Raw genomic sequence first — 20,298 nt, 5'->3', positions numbered from 1 at the left:
ACAATGTGAGGCTGGTAACATCATGAACAAATGTACTACTGTGTCTGTACTGGAGTTCATCAGGAACAGGACAAGAGTTTTGCCTTTGAAAATGCTTCCACAAGTGATGTGAAAAGCCTGCGGTCTGATCAAATAAGATATGCTCTAAGATGTGTTTTACCTTCTTTATCAGGTTCACATTTCCTCTTTTCAGAATTCAGCTGCAGCTCTCAGCTTGTCAAAGGAACAAAGAATTGAAGAAGGCACCTCCTGGGATCTCAAACTGCATCTCAGTTACTACAGACTGTCAGATCACAATCACATTCATAAATCTAATCAAGTTTCATCAGAGTAATAATTTGGTGGTTCTTCTCTTAAAGGTGCTCTAAAACTCTGCGAGGCTTCCTCATTTTGCCTGCTCTCAGAGCACTATGCGTTGGCAGTGTTTCAAACTCACGTAGCTAGAAATCAACTGAATATTGTCTGCACATACAAAAATGGGTAATGATGGCATAGCCTCCCTTCTTATCATCGGGCAGACCTAAGAGATAATAGAGGAAAAAAGAGCAAAGAATGGCTCCACGCTGAAAACATCGAGCTTAAATGCAAGTCCTACTTAGCTCTCTGGAAGGTGGGGATCTAGATGGAATATAAACATAGGAAACTTGATCCACAGTGTAGTGGCAATTTTCCCATCAATATCATTCTGCTTGTTCCACATCCTATGTTTTAGTCTGGCTGGCAGCACAAGTGAAGCCTCCAGAAATTTGCACCTATATATGAGCATATCAGAGAGGCAGTTCAGTTTAAATACCTTCCCGTTTCACTTGGCCTTTCACACAGCCAGACAGAAGCAGTTTGAAAAATCTTTAATGCGCTAACGATTAGGCCTGGAAAATAATAGAAGAGTGAGTCACATCTTGCTGCAATTAAAGTAACGACCCCTCCCAGCGCAATAAATCAATGTGCCAGGCCCACCAAAGAACATTACCTCTGAAYGCGATACACTCGTGTCCAGGGTGGGACAAGAGCCAGGATCCTGGCCACCAGATCCACGAGGGTGCTGGGAGGGTAGCTCTTGTACCTCCCAGTTTTCCACAGCTCATACAGACCCGTGCCACGGATCACGAGCGTTGGATAGAGCTTCATCCCATCCGGGCGAAAGGCAGGATTCTCAAAAAACTCCTGGAAAAAAAGAGAGCAAAAATTGAAGTCAGAGAGTAACAAGCTGGATTTCCTGGGGCTATAGTGGTCCCCAGCTGGGCAAAAACATCCCCAACAGAACAGATTGTAGAACAGATTTTATAAAACATAACTGGAAGTGCTACTAAAGAATGACTGGCTTGCACTGAGATTTGAATATTTATAGGTTTAGAACGTTTTTAGGAATAGTATATTCTAGATTTAGGGAGAAAGGCACTGAAGAAAACAACCATGTGACTGCTGTAAGTCAGATCTGTGCATTACTGCTACCTTTCAGCAGGAATTCAATAGATTCAACAGATACTGCACCATTTATTGTAACAGGTTTTACCCAGAATTAGAACAATAGAAATGAGGGTACTTATCTTCCATCTCAACAGACCACATTTAGAGATTAATCAATGTGTCTGGGACACATCATTTGAATAACAACGGAGAAAAACAGATTTATTCTACAGTGAGGTGGGAACAATCCTGCAGAAGGGGAGGACAAGCTGCATTTCCTCCTTACTTATGACTAGATACCAATACAGAGCTACAAATTGAACACCACCAGCTCACACTACGCAATTGCACTATTTTTCTCCTATTAAATTTCAGTAACAATGATTAAAACCACTTACAAAAATGAACAATAAAAGAACCCAGCAGCACCCCGCAAAGGAGCAAGTTACCATTAAATCCACTTAAGCGATGACACAACCATCTTTTTACCAGTGTCCGGGGGCAAATCTAATACTGGATTACACTAATGCTCACTTGCAATCCCCAGCTTGACCCATCTGTGAAGAAATGCAAGCTCACTGTGCCAAGTTAGCAGCTGGGGACTGCTGCTTTTTGTGCTCACAGAATGGTTGGGGTTGGAAGGGACCCCTGGAGAGCCCCTAGTGTAGCCCCCAGGGCTGTCTGAAGTTTGTGGTCCAGGAAAGTTTCCAGGTGGCTTTTGAGCATCTGCAAGGATGGAGGCTCCACAACCTCTCCGGGCAACCTGCTCCAGGGCTCTGTCACCCTCATAGTCAAGGAAGATTATCCCTCATTTTCAAACAGACCTTCTGGTGTTTCAGTTGGTGTCGTTGCCTCTTGTCCTATTGCTGGGTTGAGAAGAATCTGTTCCCATTCCCTTTACATCCTCCCTTCAGATATTTATGCGTATGGACAAGATCCCCTCTGTCTTCTCCAGGCTGAACAGGCCCAGCTCCCTCAACCTTTCCTCCTAGGACCAGATGCCCCAGCATCTTCACCATCTTCATAGCCCTCCATTGGACTTGCTCCACTAGCTCCATGTCTCGTACTGGGGAGCCCAGCACTGGACACAGGACTCCAGATGTGGTCTCAACAGGGCAGAACCACCTCCCCCAGCATGCTGGCAATGCTAATAACACAGCCCACGATGTCACTGGCTTTCTTGGTCACCAGGGCACTTTGCTGGCTCGTGGTCACCTTATTGCCCACCAGGACCCCAGGTCCTTCTCTTGAGAGCTGCTCTCCAGCAGGTCACTCCCAGCTTGTCTGGTGCACAGAGTTATTCCTCCTTGAGGACAGGACTTTGCATTGTTGAACTCTATGAGGCTCTTCTCATGAACGTAACCAGACTCTGAACACATTCATGTCCCTCAAGTGGCCCAAACGCTTGGGAATTTTGGGGGACYGRCCTTCTGGAGAGCAGCTCTACAGAGAAGGACCTGGGCGTCATGRTGGATGACAAGCTAACCATGAGGCAGCAGTGTGCCCTGGTGGCCACGGAGGCCAATGGGATCCTGGGGGGCATTAAGAAGAGCATCTCCAGCAGGTCGAGGGAAGGGATTGTCCCCCTCTACTCAGCCCTGGTAAGACCACATGTGGAGCCTGTGTCCAGTTCTGGGCTCCCCAGGACTAGAGGGATGTGGAGCTGCTGGAGAGAGTCCAGCGCAGGGCTACSAGGATGATCAGGGGCCTGGAACATCTGCCCTGTGAGGAGAGGCTGAGGGAGCTGGGCCTGTTCAGCCTGGAGAAGAGGTGGCTGAGGGGGGACCTGAGCAGTGTCTATAGATACCTCAAGGGAGGCAGTGAGGAGGATGGAGCGTCCTCTTTTCAGTGGTGGCCACCGAAAGGACTAGAGGGAACGTCCACAAACTGAAGCACCAAGAGTTCCCCAGGAACTTAAGGAAAATTTCTTAACAGGGAGTGATAGAGCCCTGGAATAGGCTGCCCAGAGAGGCTGTGGAGTCTCCTTCTCTGGAAATCATCAAAACTCACTTGGACACAGCCTGTGTCACCTGCTCTGGGTGACCCTGTGTGTGCAGGGGGTTGGACTAAATGATCTCTAGAGGTCCCTTCCAACCTTAAGGATTCTGTGATTCTGCGAGCTCCTGGTATGCCTAGTGAGCACTGAGACCAACACAGAGCATCACGAAAGCTGGCAGCAGGATCTCTGCGCTCGGGCAGCACCGAGCTGTCCTGCTGTCCCACAAAAACACCCAGGAGAAACCCAGCAAGGGGCTTTTTGCCAGTCTAGCACACTCAAAAGCACACACCCAGGTGCACGTTAGATCCCGYGCAAGGAAGGGAGGACACAAGCAGGGTGGGAGGATCTTGCCTGCAACCTGTTTGGGATGCTCTATTTTTAATTTTTGCACCATTATTTTAACTTGGATCAACTCACTGACTTGAGTTACCTGCTGATTTGCAAATATTTTTGCCAAAAATTGTAGCTGTTAAGAAGAAGGCACAAGAACCCCACTGTGGAGTAGCTAGAATGATCCTCAATGGAGGAAAACGTTTGTGCAGAAAGTGCAAGACCCACCACCTCCATCACCAGACTCCAGGAGCGTTATCAAACTCAATCCCTTCTCATAATGGCTGCAAAAACCAGATGGGAGACACTGTCTATATGTCCCATTAAGCTATGTGATCCGTGACATGGTTTAAAAAGAAGTGGGCCAGAAATAGATGGTTCTGGACTGCAAGGTTGAGGCACGTGCTCTGCAAGGTACACAGGTAGGAGACTCTGGTCTCCTCCTTTTCTTAGGACTCACTCAGGTGGGAAAACACAGATATCATGGAAAACAAGGATACTGGTGTCAACTAAGGAGAAGGAATAACAAAGGGTCTTCTCTTCCTTGAAGGTCCTTTGGGGTGGTTCACGCTGGTTCAACCCAAAACATGATGGTTCCTTTCCCGTCCGCTCCCTACACATCCCTTGGTGCCCGCTCTGATTCCCAAGTGGCTCCTGGCCCAGAGGACTCCGCTCGCTAACGCACAAGCTCCCAACAGGCACCTTGGGGAGAGCAATTTTCCTTCGTCTGGCACTTGGATCAGGTCATGGAGGAGCCTACCGAGTACCAGAGCGGGAGCAGAAACAGCAAGGGGGGAAAATCCCCRAGGAGGAACAGGGGGCTCCTTTACCTGTCCACACACCTCCTGTCCCAAAGGTTGTTGGCCATTCCAGGCGAGGCARTGCCCTGGCTGGCGGCAAGGGCAGCCGTGCTGTGCTTGGCTGCCCASCCTTCCCTGCTCGAGGTCGTCGTTGTCCCTCAAAACACAGGGAAGAATAAGAATCCGCGGCTTCATTTCATTCATTGCGGGCAGCCGGCTGCAGCAGGYGCCTTATCCGGAGCCACACGGCACATTAGGCAGCAGTGATTAATTCAGGAGAGTGACATCCTGGCACAACCCAAACGGACGCCCTGCCATCCTGGGGAGCTGCTTAGAGGAGCTCTAAAAAGGAAATAGGGAAGAAGGAGCAAGAAACCCTCTAAGAGGGGAGCCCGGCAGCACTGAAGGYGGGAGAGACCCGAAGACAAGACCACGATGATGCTTCTACAGCGAGATACACAAGGCAGACACAGCAAGGAATGCAGCCATCCCATYTCCAGGAAGATTAACATTCCCGGCMATCCCGAAGCGGTTGCACGCGCACGTGCAATTCCCCGTGGGAATATTGAAACRTGGGCTCATTTACCTTGCAGATCAACCGCAAACACGTCGCYGCTGCGGCTCAAACCACCCAGCAGGCAGAGGCAGGGTCAGCAGTGAGGGCTCCTAATCGAGGCTGGCGACTGGCACGCTGCATATTCCACATCAGATACGAAGCCAGCTGATAACCCTACCTCGTATTTTGGTTACAGTGATATGAAAATCCTAACAGCTTTTTGCATTTAGATCTCAAACTGCTTCTCAAACCGTTCCTCACGTTTAGTTAAATAAAACCTTCACCGTACAACACAACAACCCTCCTTTGTTCCCAGCACCCTTTCCTGTGTGGAACAACGTGGCCTTACGCCAAGGCAGGTCCGTGATGCTCACTTTAAAGCTTTGCTTTAAATCCCCCCTTTTAAGAGCATAATCAAACCTGTTTACAAAGGAAAACCGGGTAAGTCTCTCCGAAATACAGGCAGGCAAAAAGCAAACACATCCAAAGCTTTAGTAGGAGTGCCAGCCAATTTTTTATTTTATTTTTTTTTCAATTAGACACCTTAAAAGGTGTCTTTACATGATAAAAACGCTTGGAACATGTTGCTGCCAGGAAAAATAATCCAGTCCTTAAACCAGCATTTGTTCCAGCGAGCACCATTGAAAGCATCTCTGGAGCCACCAGGAGGCTTCCCAGCGATACCAATAAGCAGTCGATCGGGCCTTAAATCGGCATCTGCTGATGCACCTTAAAGTAAGAGGTTAAAGACGACCTAGAGAGAAGAGGATCCCTGGCTATTTCCATTTTTGTTTCCTTTTCAAATCATTTGAGGATGCAGTAAAGCGCTCTCGCACGCATGAATATTCCAGAYGGAAACAGAGGCAGCTTCAAAGCCACTAAACCAATTTGTTTTGAATGTGGACTTTTCTCCCCTCCAGCGACAGCCGGCAAGGCCACCGCAGTTTAACGCTTTTTGTATAATGAAGACGGACGCTAGAGCAAAATCTTTAATTTCTGCTCATAAAGGACGGGCAGAGAACGTGGGATTTTCACGGTAGCTTAATAAAAGTGGCCAAATTCAGCAGAAACTTTTAAGCGACGAGGAAGCTGGTAAACACAGACCTTTTTACACCCTTAAATAATGTTTCTCCCATCCTTGCCCAATTGATGCGGCATTAGAGACAAGTTGAGCACGCTTCCCTGGCAAATAATATAACAAGTAACCAGAAAGTCCTGGAATTTAGCATCTTTGGGCTTCTTCCGAGCACCTAACCAACATATTTTACYCGTAGGACCAGCTGCTCTATGAATTACAAACAGTGAATCCTAATAAGATCCCATCAGCACCTATTCAGTCTACAAGGTTATACAAGTTGGCCGCTAACATGTTTTATGAGAATAGTAATTGATTTTACTAGCATCTGCCTTTGTTGTAGAAGTTCCCTGTTATTAAAGCTAATGGCATCTATAGGATCCATTCATCCAGCAGCTCATAAACTCCCTGCCACTATGAATAATCAAGGTCTAGTGGGTGTAAAATTAGTCATTTAGATGCCAAGAAGCCACTGATTTTTCCATCAATGCAGATGCATCAAAGTGGATGATGGAATCCTTTTGTCCACGGCCCATAATTGCTTTGAGCCTTAAAAAGTGCCTGACATTATTATTACTGCCCAAAAAGGAAAAGGGTGGTTAAGAAACACAAGTCAACAGTAATATATAGAAAAAAAATAGAAAAAAAAAAAAAAAAAGAAAGATGAGTGTAAAAGAACGCAAGAGGAGATGCAGCCTGGAGAGGAAGCCACGATCTTAAATGGCAAGGTGAAAATACTTCCTTATCTGTCTTGCAACATCTTTTTAAAATAGAAAATCCGTCATCCACCTCTCTGCTCGCAGCTGCACCAGTAGGGTCAATGATTCGGATCAGCAGCACCCTGGCCAGTGGTTTCCTCCTGCTTCATGGTTCTGTCATAGAGCAAATGTGTTTTAAAGAGTGCCAAAAGCCCCATTTCTGCCCCCTCGCTCCAAAAAAAGAAAAGAAAGACATTTGGTGGGATTTCACCTGTGCTTCTTTCTAACGGGAAGAGAATCCGTCGCAATCTCCTGCTCTTGAGATGTTCAACAGTTCTAGGAGATATCAGTTATAGGACGAGTAGAGCAATTTTTAAGCTATTTACTAAAATGTCAGGATATATTAAAAATAAAGGTCATCAAACTCCATCTTTGAGCGACTGCCCAGTAGAATTGAGTTACTGCTCAGTCCRATTCCATAAACGTACTTGAATGGGTCCGTTTATTCAGTTACCTGCATTAAACAGATGATTAAATTCGTGTCCAACTGCATTAAGCCGAACAATATCTTAACTCTCCATACGACAGCATCCCTTATCTCCCTCAGCTGTATTATTTATAACCACAAACACGGTTAATACTTGAAAGCTACAATGCTGAATGACACTTCCAACTCTCCAGGGAATGAACAATCACTTAGTGGTTTAATTATAGGCATTAATAGAAGCTTGTGGCTCAAAGACGCGCTTCCCTTCCAACTTCCAATTTGCATTTCCCCCTTCTTCCTGGCAAATAGTAGCCTAATTAAATGTAGTGATAGGATCTGCATTTGCTAAGACCTACAATGGCCCACTGAGTGATTACTATGGAGTTTGTGCTGCTTGTGTTGGAACAGTCGTCGGCTGCGCAGGCTGTTGGGCACCGGTTGTCACCTGGGAAGGAGGGACAGGCACTGTCTGGGGCACTGCCATTTTCAAGCCACTTCCCCATCTCTCAGCTGTGGAATTTTTAGACCTCCTCGACTTACCCCAATATAAGATGATGCCACTTTAAATAGGTGTAATTGAAATGCAAATATTCCCTCATACAAGCTTGGGAAATCACAAAGTTGTTTTGGGGTCACATATGGGTGACGCGTAGGAGCCCCTCATGGCAAATACATCACTAGTTCAGATGTAAATCGCCAAAGCTTTTTTGGTGTTCCTTAATTTTTTTCCATACCTTTTAAGCCAAACCTAAGCAATGCCAGGGCTTCAGCTGGTACCAACGGATCCTCAATGACCACCGCTGATCAGAGCTTTGGCTCTGTTCACCTTCTCTTGAGATTTCAGCTCTGTGCTGGAAAGCCACTTCTAAATCTACACATTTTGTGTGCAAATTAACTCTAAGTGAAGCTAATTAATTCTTTTCTGCCCTTTCCAGGATGACAAAAAGCTCCCATCCCCCCGTAACTCTCACCCACAAGGTCCCACCTCAAGGCTTTGCAGTGCTCCCTGATGGGTCATCCRCTCACGGGAAGGACTGAGGAGCAAAAGGATGAGCCAAGACCAGCTTTCCCAGGAAACACTATTTTTAATATGCAAACTGCTGCTCACAACTTACTCCCTTAAATCTACTTACAATTTTAAAGTAKCAGGAGAAGCATGGAAAGGCAGGAAGACAAGAGGGAGGAAGTTAATTCTGGACCACCAAGGAGGACAGGTAACACTTCTCTCCAACAGCAAGGTTTACTGCACATTCAGGAGCTCTYTGGAGACCTTCCAAGCTGCAGCTAATAAATCCTGCATCTGAATTGATGATGGCCAACGCAAACACTGTCAGCACAGCAAGATTTTTAATTAGGCTCATTTGAGATGCACGTTGCACTATTATGTGACACCATGAACTTGTATAAGAATGATTCAAAGGCACAGACGTAAATCAAGTCCCTTTTGCTCAACGCCCGCGCTCACAACGGGATCTCCTACAGACRTGCTCATGTGGCAGAGAGTTTCCAAGCAGAGGACTCCAATTTCCAAGTCTCCAGGGACCACTTAGGCAGCACGCTGCAACCAAGGGAGGAAAGACCRATTTCCAGCAGGCTGCTAAAACGTTCCTGGCTACTGACAGCTACGTCATAAAATCCTTACGGCTACTGACACGTCGAGCTGTCAAATTCCACCATACAGTTTATGATTATGGAGGCTACTAAAGCAGGAGAGCTAGGCCATAAAACCCACCCTAGCTGCCACAAGAGGTTCAGCTCCACAGTCGTGATTAACATCTGTTTTCTGCCCAAGTGCCCACAAATTTCTTCAACGCTAATATAAATTGATAAGTGGAAAAAGAGCACATCAAAGATTGTAGCACAGTAAAGGACCAGATTTTTTTCTGCTTCCTTTTGCCTATCTGTGAATTCCTAGAAGGACTGGCTCAGAACACAAGAGAAGCTTGTCAGAAAAKCCCTGAGATCCCCAAGATGTCATATTGAGGTATTAAGAGCAATTCAGACAAATTAGTATAAATGTATTTTTGATTTTTAACTCATTTACGTGCTTATCTTTGCATGTTCTCCAATGCATCATATGTTGACTTTRAAAGCCAAACCAAGACAAGTAGATCTGCCTGCTAATATCCTATAGGATGTTCATTCTGCATCTTGTAATTCCCTCTTCAGGGTTCAGAAAGCCATTTTTGCCTCCTGCCTTCCCCAGTCTCAAAACCATTCATGCCACAAGGGAACATTTCCAGAAGTGCCTTAGAACACAAGCGACTCCTCATAACAGTCACTCACAACAGCACATTAGGCACGGGCACCATCTGCTCTTGCGTTAAGGAAAACAAACTCATTTAGAGAACAGAAAAGTCAGGCCGCAGATGCAAAGCCGCAACAAGTGGCTGACCAAGGCCGTGCACCTCTCAGCCTCATAAACGCCACGTTCAATTCTCTACCCATTGAAATGAGGAATATCCTGTTGTTGAACAAAGGAAATGCTTAATTTACCCCCATTTCACATCTCTCGTGGTTGATTTTTACTCCTGGACCCTCAGGACCTGGATGTGGCCTCCTGAAGCTCTTCTTTTCACCAAGTTTGCCCAGAACTTACCCACGWGATGCTCGTCCACGGCACTCCTAGGCACTGCTGTAAAGCTCCTCAGCACCGAGAAGAGCCACTTAACATTTGCAAGAGGCCGTGGGCACCACGGCGCGACCTTGGAGCGCGTTTCGACCCCTGAACACGGCATCCATCAGAGCAGGCGACAACGCCGTGCTCCAGATTGTGCTCAGTGCACCAAGCAGCCCCATCTGCTCCGTCCTGCAGGTGCTCCAAGCGAGTCTACATTCATTACGCAGTTTTGGAGGAACCCCTGAGAATTCCTCAATCAATTTGCTGTGAAGTTTCACCTTCGCTTTTACCAAACGCAGTGCTCTGGTCTGGATGTTTCTGAGAGGGTCAGCTATACCCAAGGGCAAGAAACGCAGCATTTTTTACTGTCACAGGTTAGTGCACAAGTTTTGCAACACAGATCACCTTAAATAATGCCTTCTGCCTTAGAAAACATTGCAATCAACAACTTTATAATGCTTTCAATAACCTCATCCTCCTTCAGCAGACCTCTCCTCCCCATAAGGAACAAGATACAACCATTTGCTCTCTCCCACCCCATTCTGCCCTGCAAAAGCTTCTCCTAGTTGCTATTTTTGCTGTGAACCTAACACCATTAAGGCTTTCCAGCAGCCTTAAAGAAAGGAGAAAGGGTGTAAAAGAATTATTTAAGTCCTTGGGGTTTTAATTTGCACTTTGTGGTGTCCCCACCCTGTGCTTAAAACACGTATTTTACCATAATTTGGCAGCGTAACTTAATGCTGCTCTGTTTGCCTGAATACTTGGTGAATCTGCACCCTCTGTTCAAGGCTCATCCCTTTATCCCATTYTTGCTCCTTTACATACTCTATATTCACATACATATATATATATATGCATATTTATTATTGCATATCATACCTTACTGCTGCTCTGTTTGTCTGAATACTTGGTGAATTTGCACCCTCTGGTCAAGGCTCATCCCTTTATCCCATTCTTGCTCCTTTACACACTCTACATTCCCATACATACATATATTATATATATGTAAATATATTATTGACTTCATCAGCAAGGGGCTCAAATAAAACACCCTCAAAAAACCTTCTTCTGAATGGCAAACCAATCCATGAATAGAGACAGAGCACCAGTCTTCCATGCAATCCAAGTCGTCCRGAGAGCGTTAAACACAGAAATGCTATTTTAGCTCAGGTAGGAAAAGCTTTTTAGCTGTGCTCTTGCACTTGGCAGCAGCCTTTTCTGAATGGGTGGCTATTTCAGGAGCATGTTTGTTATTATGGCACCTTTCACGGCTGGCGAGCTAGAGCAAGGTTTGCGTGCCGACAAAATACTAATTCCAAAGAGACAAAGGAGGGTAGCCCAGACCCGGAACAAATGCAATTTTTCTGCACAGCCTGGCAATTCATCATGCCCAGCCTCAAGGTACAGCGATAGGCATCGCTTCCGTGCTGCGCAAGGCGACGTGGCGAGGACGGCGCYGCCGCCGGAGCCGTCATCCTTGGCCTTTTCCGATCACTACCGCGACATCCTACCCATGGTGCCGCCGGTGCTCACGCAGGAGATAAGGGACCCAGCGGCCCAGCAATCTCCAGCTCACCCAGTTTGTCTCCTTCTGCACATCATGGGCTGTAGTTTTCACACACGGTCCCTCTCTCTCGCCTCCGAACTCCGAACAGCCCAACCTGTTTTATAGGAAACATACCCAGAGCTGCAGCAAACCCCGCAGCGAGCAAGTAAAGGATATTTCCCCACGAGCACCAGAGAGAAGCTTTGCACACATAATTTGACCATCTGCAGAAGTGAGCCCTTTACCTAGGTATTTTATCCACAGAAATATGAGTGCAATTATCTGTGAAACAGTTTTCTAGAAATAGCCTGTTTCTTACTACTGGGATTTTCATTAGCATAAAATTATCACGGCACTGGCCATAGTTTGCGAAACTACAATTATTGCTAAAAGGAAAAACTCTTTAGTTTTACCATTYACTAAGTCTCCAAGAAACGCTCTAGAAGCTCTTTCTGGAGGGCTGGTCATTRAACACCCCCCAATCTACTTCTGTGCATGTGAAAAGCAGGCAAGAAACCCTCAGAGCTCGTGCTGGGTACCTGCCAGCAATGGCATCTAAAGGAGGTGGTTAGCAGAAAGGTAAATCACTTCACSCCCTAAACATTCCGGAGATGGATTTAAAAACACAGATAATAGTCTTCCCCAAAGAGTAAAAATCAATGTAGATCAGCAGTTTAATCATCATTTATTGCAGTTATTAAAAGCTCTTGATAGAGCTGTAATATATTAATTTCATTATGCGATTCAGCTCCTCAATAAAAATGAAAACCCTCAGGAAAAGCAACTCTGCATTTACAGCTGGGGTGAAAYAACTGCACATCAGGTCTTATACCACCAGCAAATACATTTCTGTGAGGCAGGAGAGCTCAACGATCTATCGTGTAACTCTGATGTTATTCTTACCCCTCCCGTGGTCACCATCCCAGAGGAGGCAGCAGCTTAAGCTTGGATCATGAGGACAGGGSGCASTGGGTGCAGGTTGCAGCGCAGGCAGCTCCATGTGGCCGTGAGGAAGAACTTGTTTGGTGGGAGGGTGCCCGAGCCCTGGCCCAGGCTGCCCAGGGAGGCTGCGGAGGCTCCTGCTCTGCAGATCTGCCAGCGCGCYGGGATGCGCCCGGGTGCCCCGTGCTCTGGGTGTCCCTGCTGGAGCAGTGGGGCTGGATTGGGTGATCCCTAGAGGCCCCTTCAAACCTCAACCATCCAATCCCTTCGGATCTGGCAGAGCCTGACGGTGGCACTTCCAGACACTTCCCACACTCAAAACTTCGAACCTCCTCCCTGCTCCCTTTTCATTTGCTGCGTCCTGCACTTATTCCATCTATCCCCTTTTGAGGAAGGTCTCTGAAGCTGTTTGAGGTGGGTCTGCAGTCACCCCTCGTGCAGGACCAAGGGGGAATGGCTGCAGTAAATCAAGCTTAGACAAAGACTACAGAAAAAATAAATGAGGCAAACACAGCGATATCTTCTCCATTAATAAACGTTACTTGCTTAATATGTTTTACACTAGAACAGCTACAGTTTGCTTGTGCTATTGCTGCTTAGCGGCTCTGCAGAAACAGAACAAGGAATTAGCAATAGTGCCCTGGGAATTCTTTGGCCTCCTAAGGCTTTTGCTTAAATCCTGAAGTTCTGCTTGGTAGCCCTGTTGGCAAGTGTGATTCATGAATCCTCCCAACCATTTACCCCTAGAGTCACCTCCTCTCTCTCGTGCTCCAGCAGCAAAGCTGAATGTTTATCGCGTTCCGCAGGATGAGGTGTCTGCTCTGCTAACAATTCCATTATCCCCGCTGAGCCCTTGATTTATTCCAGCTATTATTCTAATTATTTTTCTCGGACCACCTGCGAGGTGGGGCACGGCGCCGCGCTCTTATCTGCCGTGCTCGGCGGCAACAAGCGGCAGCGGGTGTGCGCGGCGAGGGGCGCGTGCGGGTGTGCGCTACCTGACGCTCCCGGTACAACCGCCGGCGGCTGAAACGGAGCACGTTGCCTCCTCTCCTTGCTGGGCTGGGATTAAAGGCCTGAAGGAGAAAGGAAATCCTCCGGGATTATAAGAATCAGCAGGAATGGGGGGAAAAAGRACAGAGCAGGGGCAGGAAGAGCGGGGAGTGCAGCACAGCTGGACACAGGACTTTTAAATCCAGTGTGGTTTAAAAGCTGTGGTAACAGCCACAAGGAAAATGGATAAAGGGACCGTGACCTGCCCCACGCTGTGGAAAAGAGCACAGACACAGAATGAAATTCCTAACAGGTTGACTCCTCTCCATAAATAATGTAAATGATCATTCATTTAATTGTTCATTACTACACTTTCCAAGGAAATCGCTGCTATATGTACACTCCCATTTGCAAAGCTAGATAAACTTGCAAGAAAGGCTGGAAGTAGTAGGAAATGCTACAGAAATCAATAGGTTGTGCAGGTCAGAAGTGATGCTATTTTTGCAGACATCATTACCTGCTCAATTTGAAGCGGTACACAGAATTTCTAGTACTCAGTAGGCAAAATCCCCAAGTTTTTTCACCTTCCCAGAAGTCCCTRTATTTATTTTATCCATTGCTAACGAAGGCAAGGTGCACAGACCTCTTTCTGAAGTCATCTTCATTCCCTTCTGGCCTCAGAATCTTTCTCCAGTCTGAAAAGTCCGTGGCTGGAAAGACGTTTGGCGTCACAACCAATAAATGCCTTGTCTGAAATTCATTTAGCTCTGCTCCAAAAGCCAAAATCTACGAGATGAAAGTGTCTGTTCCAAATAGTTAGAGGTTTCTTATAGTGAGATTTTGYCTTTTTTTGTGAATAAGAAAAACACAGCATCACGCAGGGCATAAAATAGCTCTGCTCCCACTAATGAACAGCTCCGTACTGTGGTGGGAACACAACAGATGCTCTCCACTTGGTTCCTCTCTCTGCAATATAAGCATTTAATATTTACCAGCATGGAATACTATTTATATGGCAGAACAGGAAAAAAAATTGTTTTTGTTGGTGGTGGTTTTTGTTTTCTTTTACAACATAAGTTGTTTTTAACATTTCAAAACTACAACACAGAAATTTAAGGCAGGAAATTGAGACTGTGGTATTGAGCTGAAGCCTCAGGATAAAAAGGAATGACTGTTTTCTACGTTTTTTATTAGCTTCRCTAGTGCAGAGAGCTAAAAAAAATAAGGGTCATTTTTACCTAGCTCTCTTCTCTCCCACCTAAGACAAGTTTTTAAAAATAAATTATGAAGCATTTAAGATAGGAGGAGAAAAGTAGAGAAGGGAAGAGGAGGAGARCTCTACCCCATGCACTTTTGAGTTCTTCTTTCCTTTACATCTCTTTCCTTTAGGTTGCATTAAAGCAATGCAGGTACCATCCYGCTCCCCTCTTCCCCACCAACGGGCCTTTCCGAATCCCAATTCTCTTCCTCCCTCCACAAAATCAGCTTCYTGAAGGCCCCACATCGATTACTCATCCTCCAGCTCCTTATCTGCCTGTTTACTGGCAGCAAATCTTAATTTGATCGGCGAATCCAGCTTGAAATGTCCTAACTCATCAACGCAGCTGTCACCTGAGCTGGTCTTCTGGCATCACCCTCTCTATTCTCGAATCGCCCTCTTAAACCATCATCTATTTTCCTTTTTCAACCACTTCACCACTTCTCCTTCCCAGCCCTCTATGTAGCCTTTTTGCCCACTCCAACCCACAACCCTCATCTGATCTTTCCCCCTCCTTTTTCTCCACTGAAAGACACCTTAATTCTCTCCAGGTCTCATTCTCATCTACTGTCAATTTTCTCATCCTTCCCATCACAAAGTGTAAATTCCCTCCCGCCACGTCCCAGAGCTGCTGCTCTGTCAGTACTGGTTTTCCCAGCTCCGAAAGCTGTGACACTTCTCATAGAAATATTCGAGACAGGTTTTGACTTTTTCTACTCTATTTTCTTTGTTTCCTTGCTACAGTCTATTTTCCCAGATTTTGTTTAATTCAATCCCCAGCCTTGCCAAACTCCAGCATCTCACCACATTTTTGTCTCCTCTTTTAAAGTATTTTGCTTTCTGGCTCTTCTGTTTCTGCCAGAACTGACAACACTAAATGGACAAAATACAGCATGGCACTACCAGCCCCCTAACAAGCAAGAAAAGTCTCTGCTGAACCCAGAGGCAGTTCAGCACCACCTGAAGTCACAGCTTTTAAACAGACTGCTGGAAAACTTCTTCCAGAGCCTCCCAAAACCTCCCACAACGAAACTCTAGAGTCTATGAGTAAAAAGCCTTAGCCATTCATCATGGCTAGTGAAGTATAAAAATCACTAAACCTTCCCCAGCAGCTTATAATTCTGTCCTTATGTAATTCCTCCCTCTTCATTTTTGCATCTTGCAAAAACTTCACGTTACTTTCCTTTTATTTTCCTTTTTTTTTKGGGGGGCCGTATCCAAGGTCAGAGCTTTAAATCTCRAAGTCACTACCACTCTCTTGCCATCATAAATCCTTTCCAGCCTAATACTGCTTCCATGCAGACAGGCCCATAAAGAATCCAGGTTTAGAGCTACCACTCCACCACGTACCCAGTAGAGGACCCAGGTTCTGCCTTACCCTGCAGCACAAGTAATTATATGAGAACATGGCTAATTTGATGTCCACTGTCATTCTTTATCTTCCTCAGCATTATAAGAAAATAATTCAAGAGCAACAGAGCCTGGGTCAGGACATTTGAGCTAAGTTTCAGCTCTGTCACCCATTTCATCTCTAGTTTGCCACATTAATATGGTGTTTACTAAGCACTGTGACATTATGAAGGGCTCACAGAATTTTGCATAAAATCTCTTCTAGAAATTAGCTAGTTTCAGTTTGCTTTCTGTACTGCGTATCTTCATTTTGTATTAGTTTTWCTTACAGGTTGGCAAAATTCTGAGATAAAAAAACACACCTATTTCCAACATCTCCTAATATTTCAATATTTCTAACTGAAATATTCCCGCACATCGATAGCTTTTCACGCCAGAAAGCCCCACTACAACCACCTTGTCTGACCTTGCATGCAAATACACCTGTGATTCCTGTGTCAGGACACTAATTTCTGCATCRTCTGTCTTGAAAAGACGACAAATTTTGGCATTAACGGGTAATTCCTTATCCTATTTGCTGCGTGCGCTTTATTCCTCATCTCCRTTTCTCTCGAAAATAATTTTGTATTTTCTCCCACATCATTGATAAAGATGTTGAATAGCACTGAGTCAGGAACACAGCCGCTATATAACGCACACACATACCCTACTTTGCAATTAATTGCCTTTGAGATGTATGCTTTTACCTTTGAAACGTATATGGCTCTAAATCCATGGGAAAAAAACCACCTTGGAAAAAAGTAAGAGCCCCAGTTAATATCGGAAGAGCTAAATCCCACAGAGACCCGAGTGACTCAGTCTTTCATGAGGCAAGGATATAATTTTCTGGATGAAGTAGTTCAACAAATCTTTCTTACCCGGCTCCTTCAAAATGGGAATTTTAAATTATTTGTCCTTAAGAAAACATCCCAGCCTGTATTGTGCCTAACAGGCAAGCTAAGAAAGGGAAGCAGCATTGGATAAACCGGAACATCCCCCAAACTCCCGGGTATTTTAAGTCGTACTCACGACAAACTGGTCGATGTCCCTTTCGAGGCCCACGTTGGGCAGATCGGGCATCATGTGCGCGACCACTTTGAAGCCGGCGTCCTTGGCCAGGTGGAAGGACTCGCACACGGCCTTCACGGTGTGACCTCTGCCAAGAGGAGAAACGGGGTTAGGACCCGGGGCCCGAGCGCGCCGGAGCTGAGCGGGGCACCCCACGGCAAATTTGGAGGTGCCAACGTGGACGGCAGCTATACAAAATCAGCCAGCTAGAAGAAAAATCACTCTGCAGTCAAGGATTGTAGGAGGAAAGGCGGAATCTCCCCTCTCTGACCAGTCTCCAGCAAACTCCTCACTTGGCTCCCGTCTCTCCACCCTCTGCAGGTACCAGCTGCCCCCGTCGCGTGTGACGAGTCCTCCTGCAAGCCTCTGCTTTTGCTCTTCCCAGCATCTCCCTGGCAGCCTGGGAACCCCATTTCTGGTCCCCCGGGGTCTGCTCCCATCTTTCCTCCCCACTTTCTTCCTCCCCTTGCAAGYTGTGCTCCAGTTTTCCTTGTTTTTTGGGTTCCCTTATCAGCAGCTCAGGCCCTGCTTCTCCTCATTGGGCCTCTAGATACCAAACTCCATCCAGGCCATCTCTACAAAGTCTCCACTCAATGCTAACCAACCCAGACACCTTCCCTCCTTATTTTAAGGAGCTCTTCCTCCCTCTCTGCTCAAACATTCCGCTGCTGTTAAACCTCTACATGCAGTTTTATGGCTACAGTTTTATTTATGACTTTTGGGGGGGAATGTTATGGTGTTTTTATAAGACTGTTCAAGGACAGTATTACTCAAGACCCTGAGTAGCCTGAGGGGAGCAAATGGAGACTTGCTTCATAAATAAAAATTATTTTCATACTAGAAGTACAATCTGAGCTGCATCAATAACTCGATTATTTGATGCTGAGATCTGTTCTTGAATATTTTTCTGCCTCACAGCCACCCAAAGCACTCAAAAAACCTCACTAATGACTTATGGAACATAATAGAAAGTAATTTCCAAACAGTTAGCCTAATTGGTTGTAATCTGACATTTTGCTACAAGCTAAATGTTAAAAGTTTGAAGCACAACACCTCCCCCACAAAGTGACAGCACTGGAAGCAAAGCGAGGTCGTTTGGGAAGGCAGCAACTTGCATCACCCTCCTCTAGACGCACATTCCAATTCCCTGCTCTGCAAAGGAGGAGAGTGAGCTAAGAGCCTGCTGCAAAAGAGCCAGGGATTCCTGCAGCCCGGGCTTGTAAGAATCCAGCAAGTAGCTTTGCAAAGTGCCAAAWCCTTGAAAAAAAATRCATATATACACATAGTTCGATAAAGGATCGCTTCTTGGGGAAATCAAGTCAGTCGTGTACTACTTCCTTCTTCTGGTTCACCAGCAGGAAAGCAAGGTGGCAAGAGAAACTTCCAAGCCAGGAGCGACACAGAGCTTGGAATAATTTGTGACGGCAGCTCCGATCTCACGGATAAGCTGGAGGGGGAAAAACGGAGACGACTGCGGAGGTGACAGCTAAGTGGGGCTTCACACTCCCGCTTCCAGAGAAGCTTGTAAAAAAATAATTAAAAGCTGGAAAAAGATTAAAAATGATTTAAGTTTATAACCTGTGTCGGACTTKGCTATTAGTGAATACATTCGGTCCAGGAGCAAGATGTAGCTACGTTCCTTAGTATGGATCTTTTCCTTTGCAAAGCTCTGACATCTAGAGGATGGAAGTGCCGCCCCTTATCCTTAGYTCTCCGACTGCTCCATGAATGGTTCTCCCTGTCTGCTGAGACCTGGAGCGTGGCCACGGCACAGCGGGGCCATCCTGCACTTGCATGCACCAGCAGCACTACAGCTAAAGCCGCAGGAGGAATCTAATTCGGGATCCTTTCTTTGGATTTCCAGAAGAAAATGTTCCGTTTTGCACTACTRCCTTTAAGGGAGGCATTAACAGAAGTGTGCTTTGCTTACTGAACCTTCCTCGTGATTCCCTGTCATCATTTATGATTGTGGCTATTAAGCGTCTTTCGTAGGTGACTGGAATGTGAAGCAAGAGCGAAGGCAGGTTGTATGTGTGTCAGAAATGAGAAGACAAACATGAGAAAAGTCACCTCATCCAATTGCTAAGGGAATTATCACAATTGCAATGACAAAAAAAGACTGTTCTTCCCACCCCTTACAGGCAAGCAAGCCACGTTGCACATGCTGCCTTGCAGAACAAGTGTTCTGGCCACAGCTCCGGGATGACGAGGAATAAGGCGGAGACTTCTCCTGAATGTGTTTTTACAACGCTTGGAACCACCGGCTCTGGTTAATCTCTCAGCAGGTCTCGTTTCTGGCCGTCTCGCGCGCTGCCCTTGCCAAGCGTCATCTCTCTGCCACTCGGCAGAGAAACGGAGCTGCTGGAGAGAACATGCTGTTAGCTTGTGAAGTGCCTCCAGGAGCCCGCGCCGCAGCTACTCCAGGCCACACGCTATGAATTATGTAGGACAAGAACGACGAGCTCTCCCCGAGCACGCTTCCTACCTCACAATACTGCATATATTTATGAAGCAATGAAAAAAAAAACCAAACAATACAGTAGCAGAACAGCAGCTTAAAACAAAATATCACAAATCTGGTTTCTTAAGCCATGGTCTGCCCAACAACCCAGCGCTGCCCATAAAGCCTTCACGCTTTATTACTTCTCAACAGACACACGGCCACACAAGCGAAACAAGTTAAATGGTCAAAGCTAAAGGGGTGTTCAAAGGAGCAGGTCAAGCCACACGGCTGCTCTGCAGCGCTCTACAAACTAAACRGCGAGCAGCTTCATTCAGCTCCATGTGGAAGGTGTCTTCTTACCTGTTGGTGTCCCTGGCCACGTCCTCGTACACGCTCTGCACGCCGATCTCCAGCCTGGTGCAGCCRTAGGACAGCATGTCACTTAGGTGCCGCTTGAGGCAGTAATCCGGCCTGGTCTCTATCGTTATCCCAATGCACTTTGTGAGGCTTCGCTCTGAGTACCTGCAACAAATTCAGGTTGTTAAAATCGGGATGTTCTCACAGGTGACCTCAGAGCACGTTCCAAAAGCTTTCAGGGGAGGGTTTCTCCCAATCAGTTCCACAGGTAGAATCCAAGCCAAAATCCCTAGAATCATAGAATCACAGAGTCATAGAATACCGAAGGTT

The 20,298-nt window shown here is 46.2% G+C and overlaps 1 protein-coding gene across 1 annotated transcript in view; it reads right to left on the bottom strand.

Moving 5' to 3' along the window:
* ELP3 (elongator acetyltransferase complex subunit 3) overlaps window positions 1–20,298 on the bottom strand; it is a 75,971-nt gene that overhangs the window by 28,150 nt on the left and 27,523 nt on the right. Inside the window, exons 8-10 of the mRNA XM_026041198.1 lie at window positions 19,972–20,133; window positions 17,130–17,256; window positions 971–1,164 (exon numbers count right to left, since the gene is read on the bottom strand). Coding sequence (XP_025896983.1) covers window positions 971–1,164; window positions 17,130–17,256; window positions 19,972–20,133 — 483 coding nt within the window. The remainder of the gene's footprint in view (window positions 1–970; window positions 1,165–17,129; window positions 17,257–19,971; window positions 20,134–20,298) is intronic.

This window comes from Nothoprocta perdicaria, unplaced genomic scaffold (genome assembly GCF_003342845.1).
Source record: "Nothoprocta perdicaria isolate Ctin4 unplaced genomic scaffold, notPer1 scaffold_101, whole genome shotgun sequence".
NCBI classification, from domain to species: Eukaryota; Metazoa; Chordata; class Aves; order Tinamiformes; family Tinamidae; genus Nothoprocta; species Nothoprocta perdicaria.
Note: the sequence above shows the minus strand (reverse complement) of the source record. Positions and strands in the feature narration are given on the sequence as shown.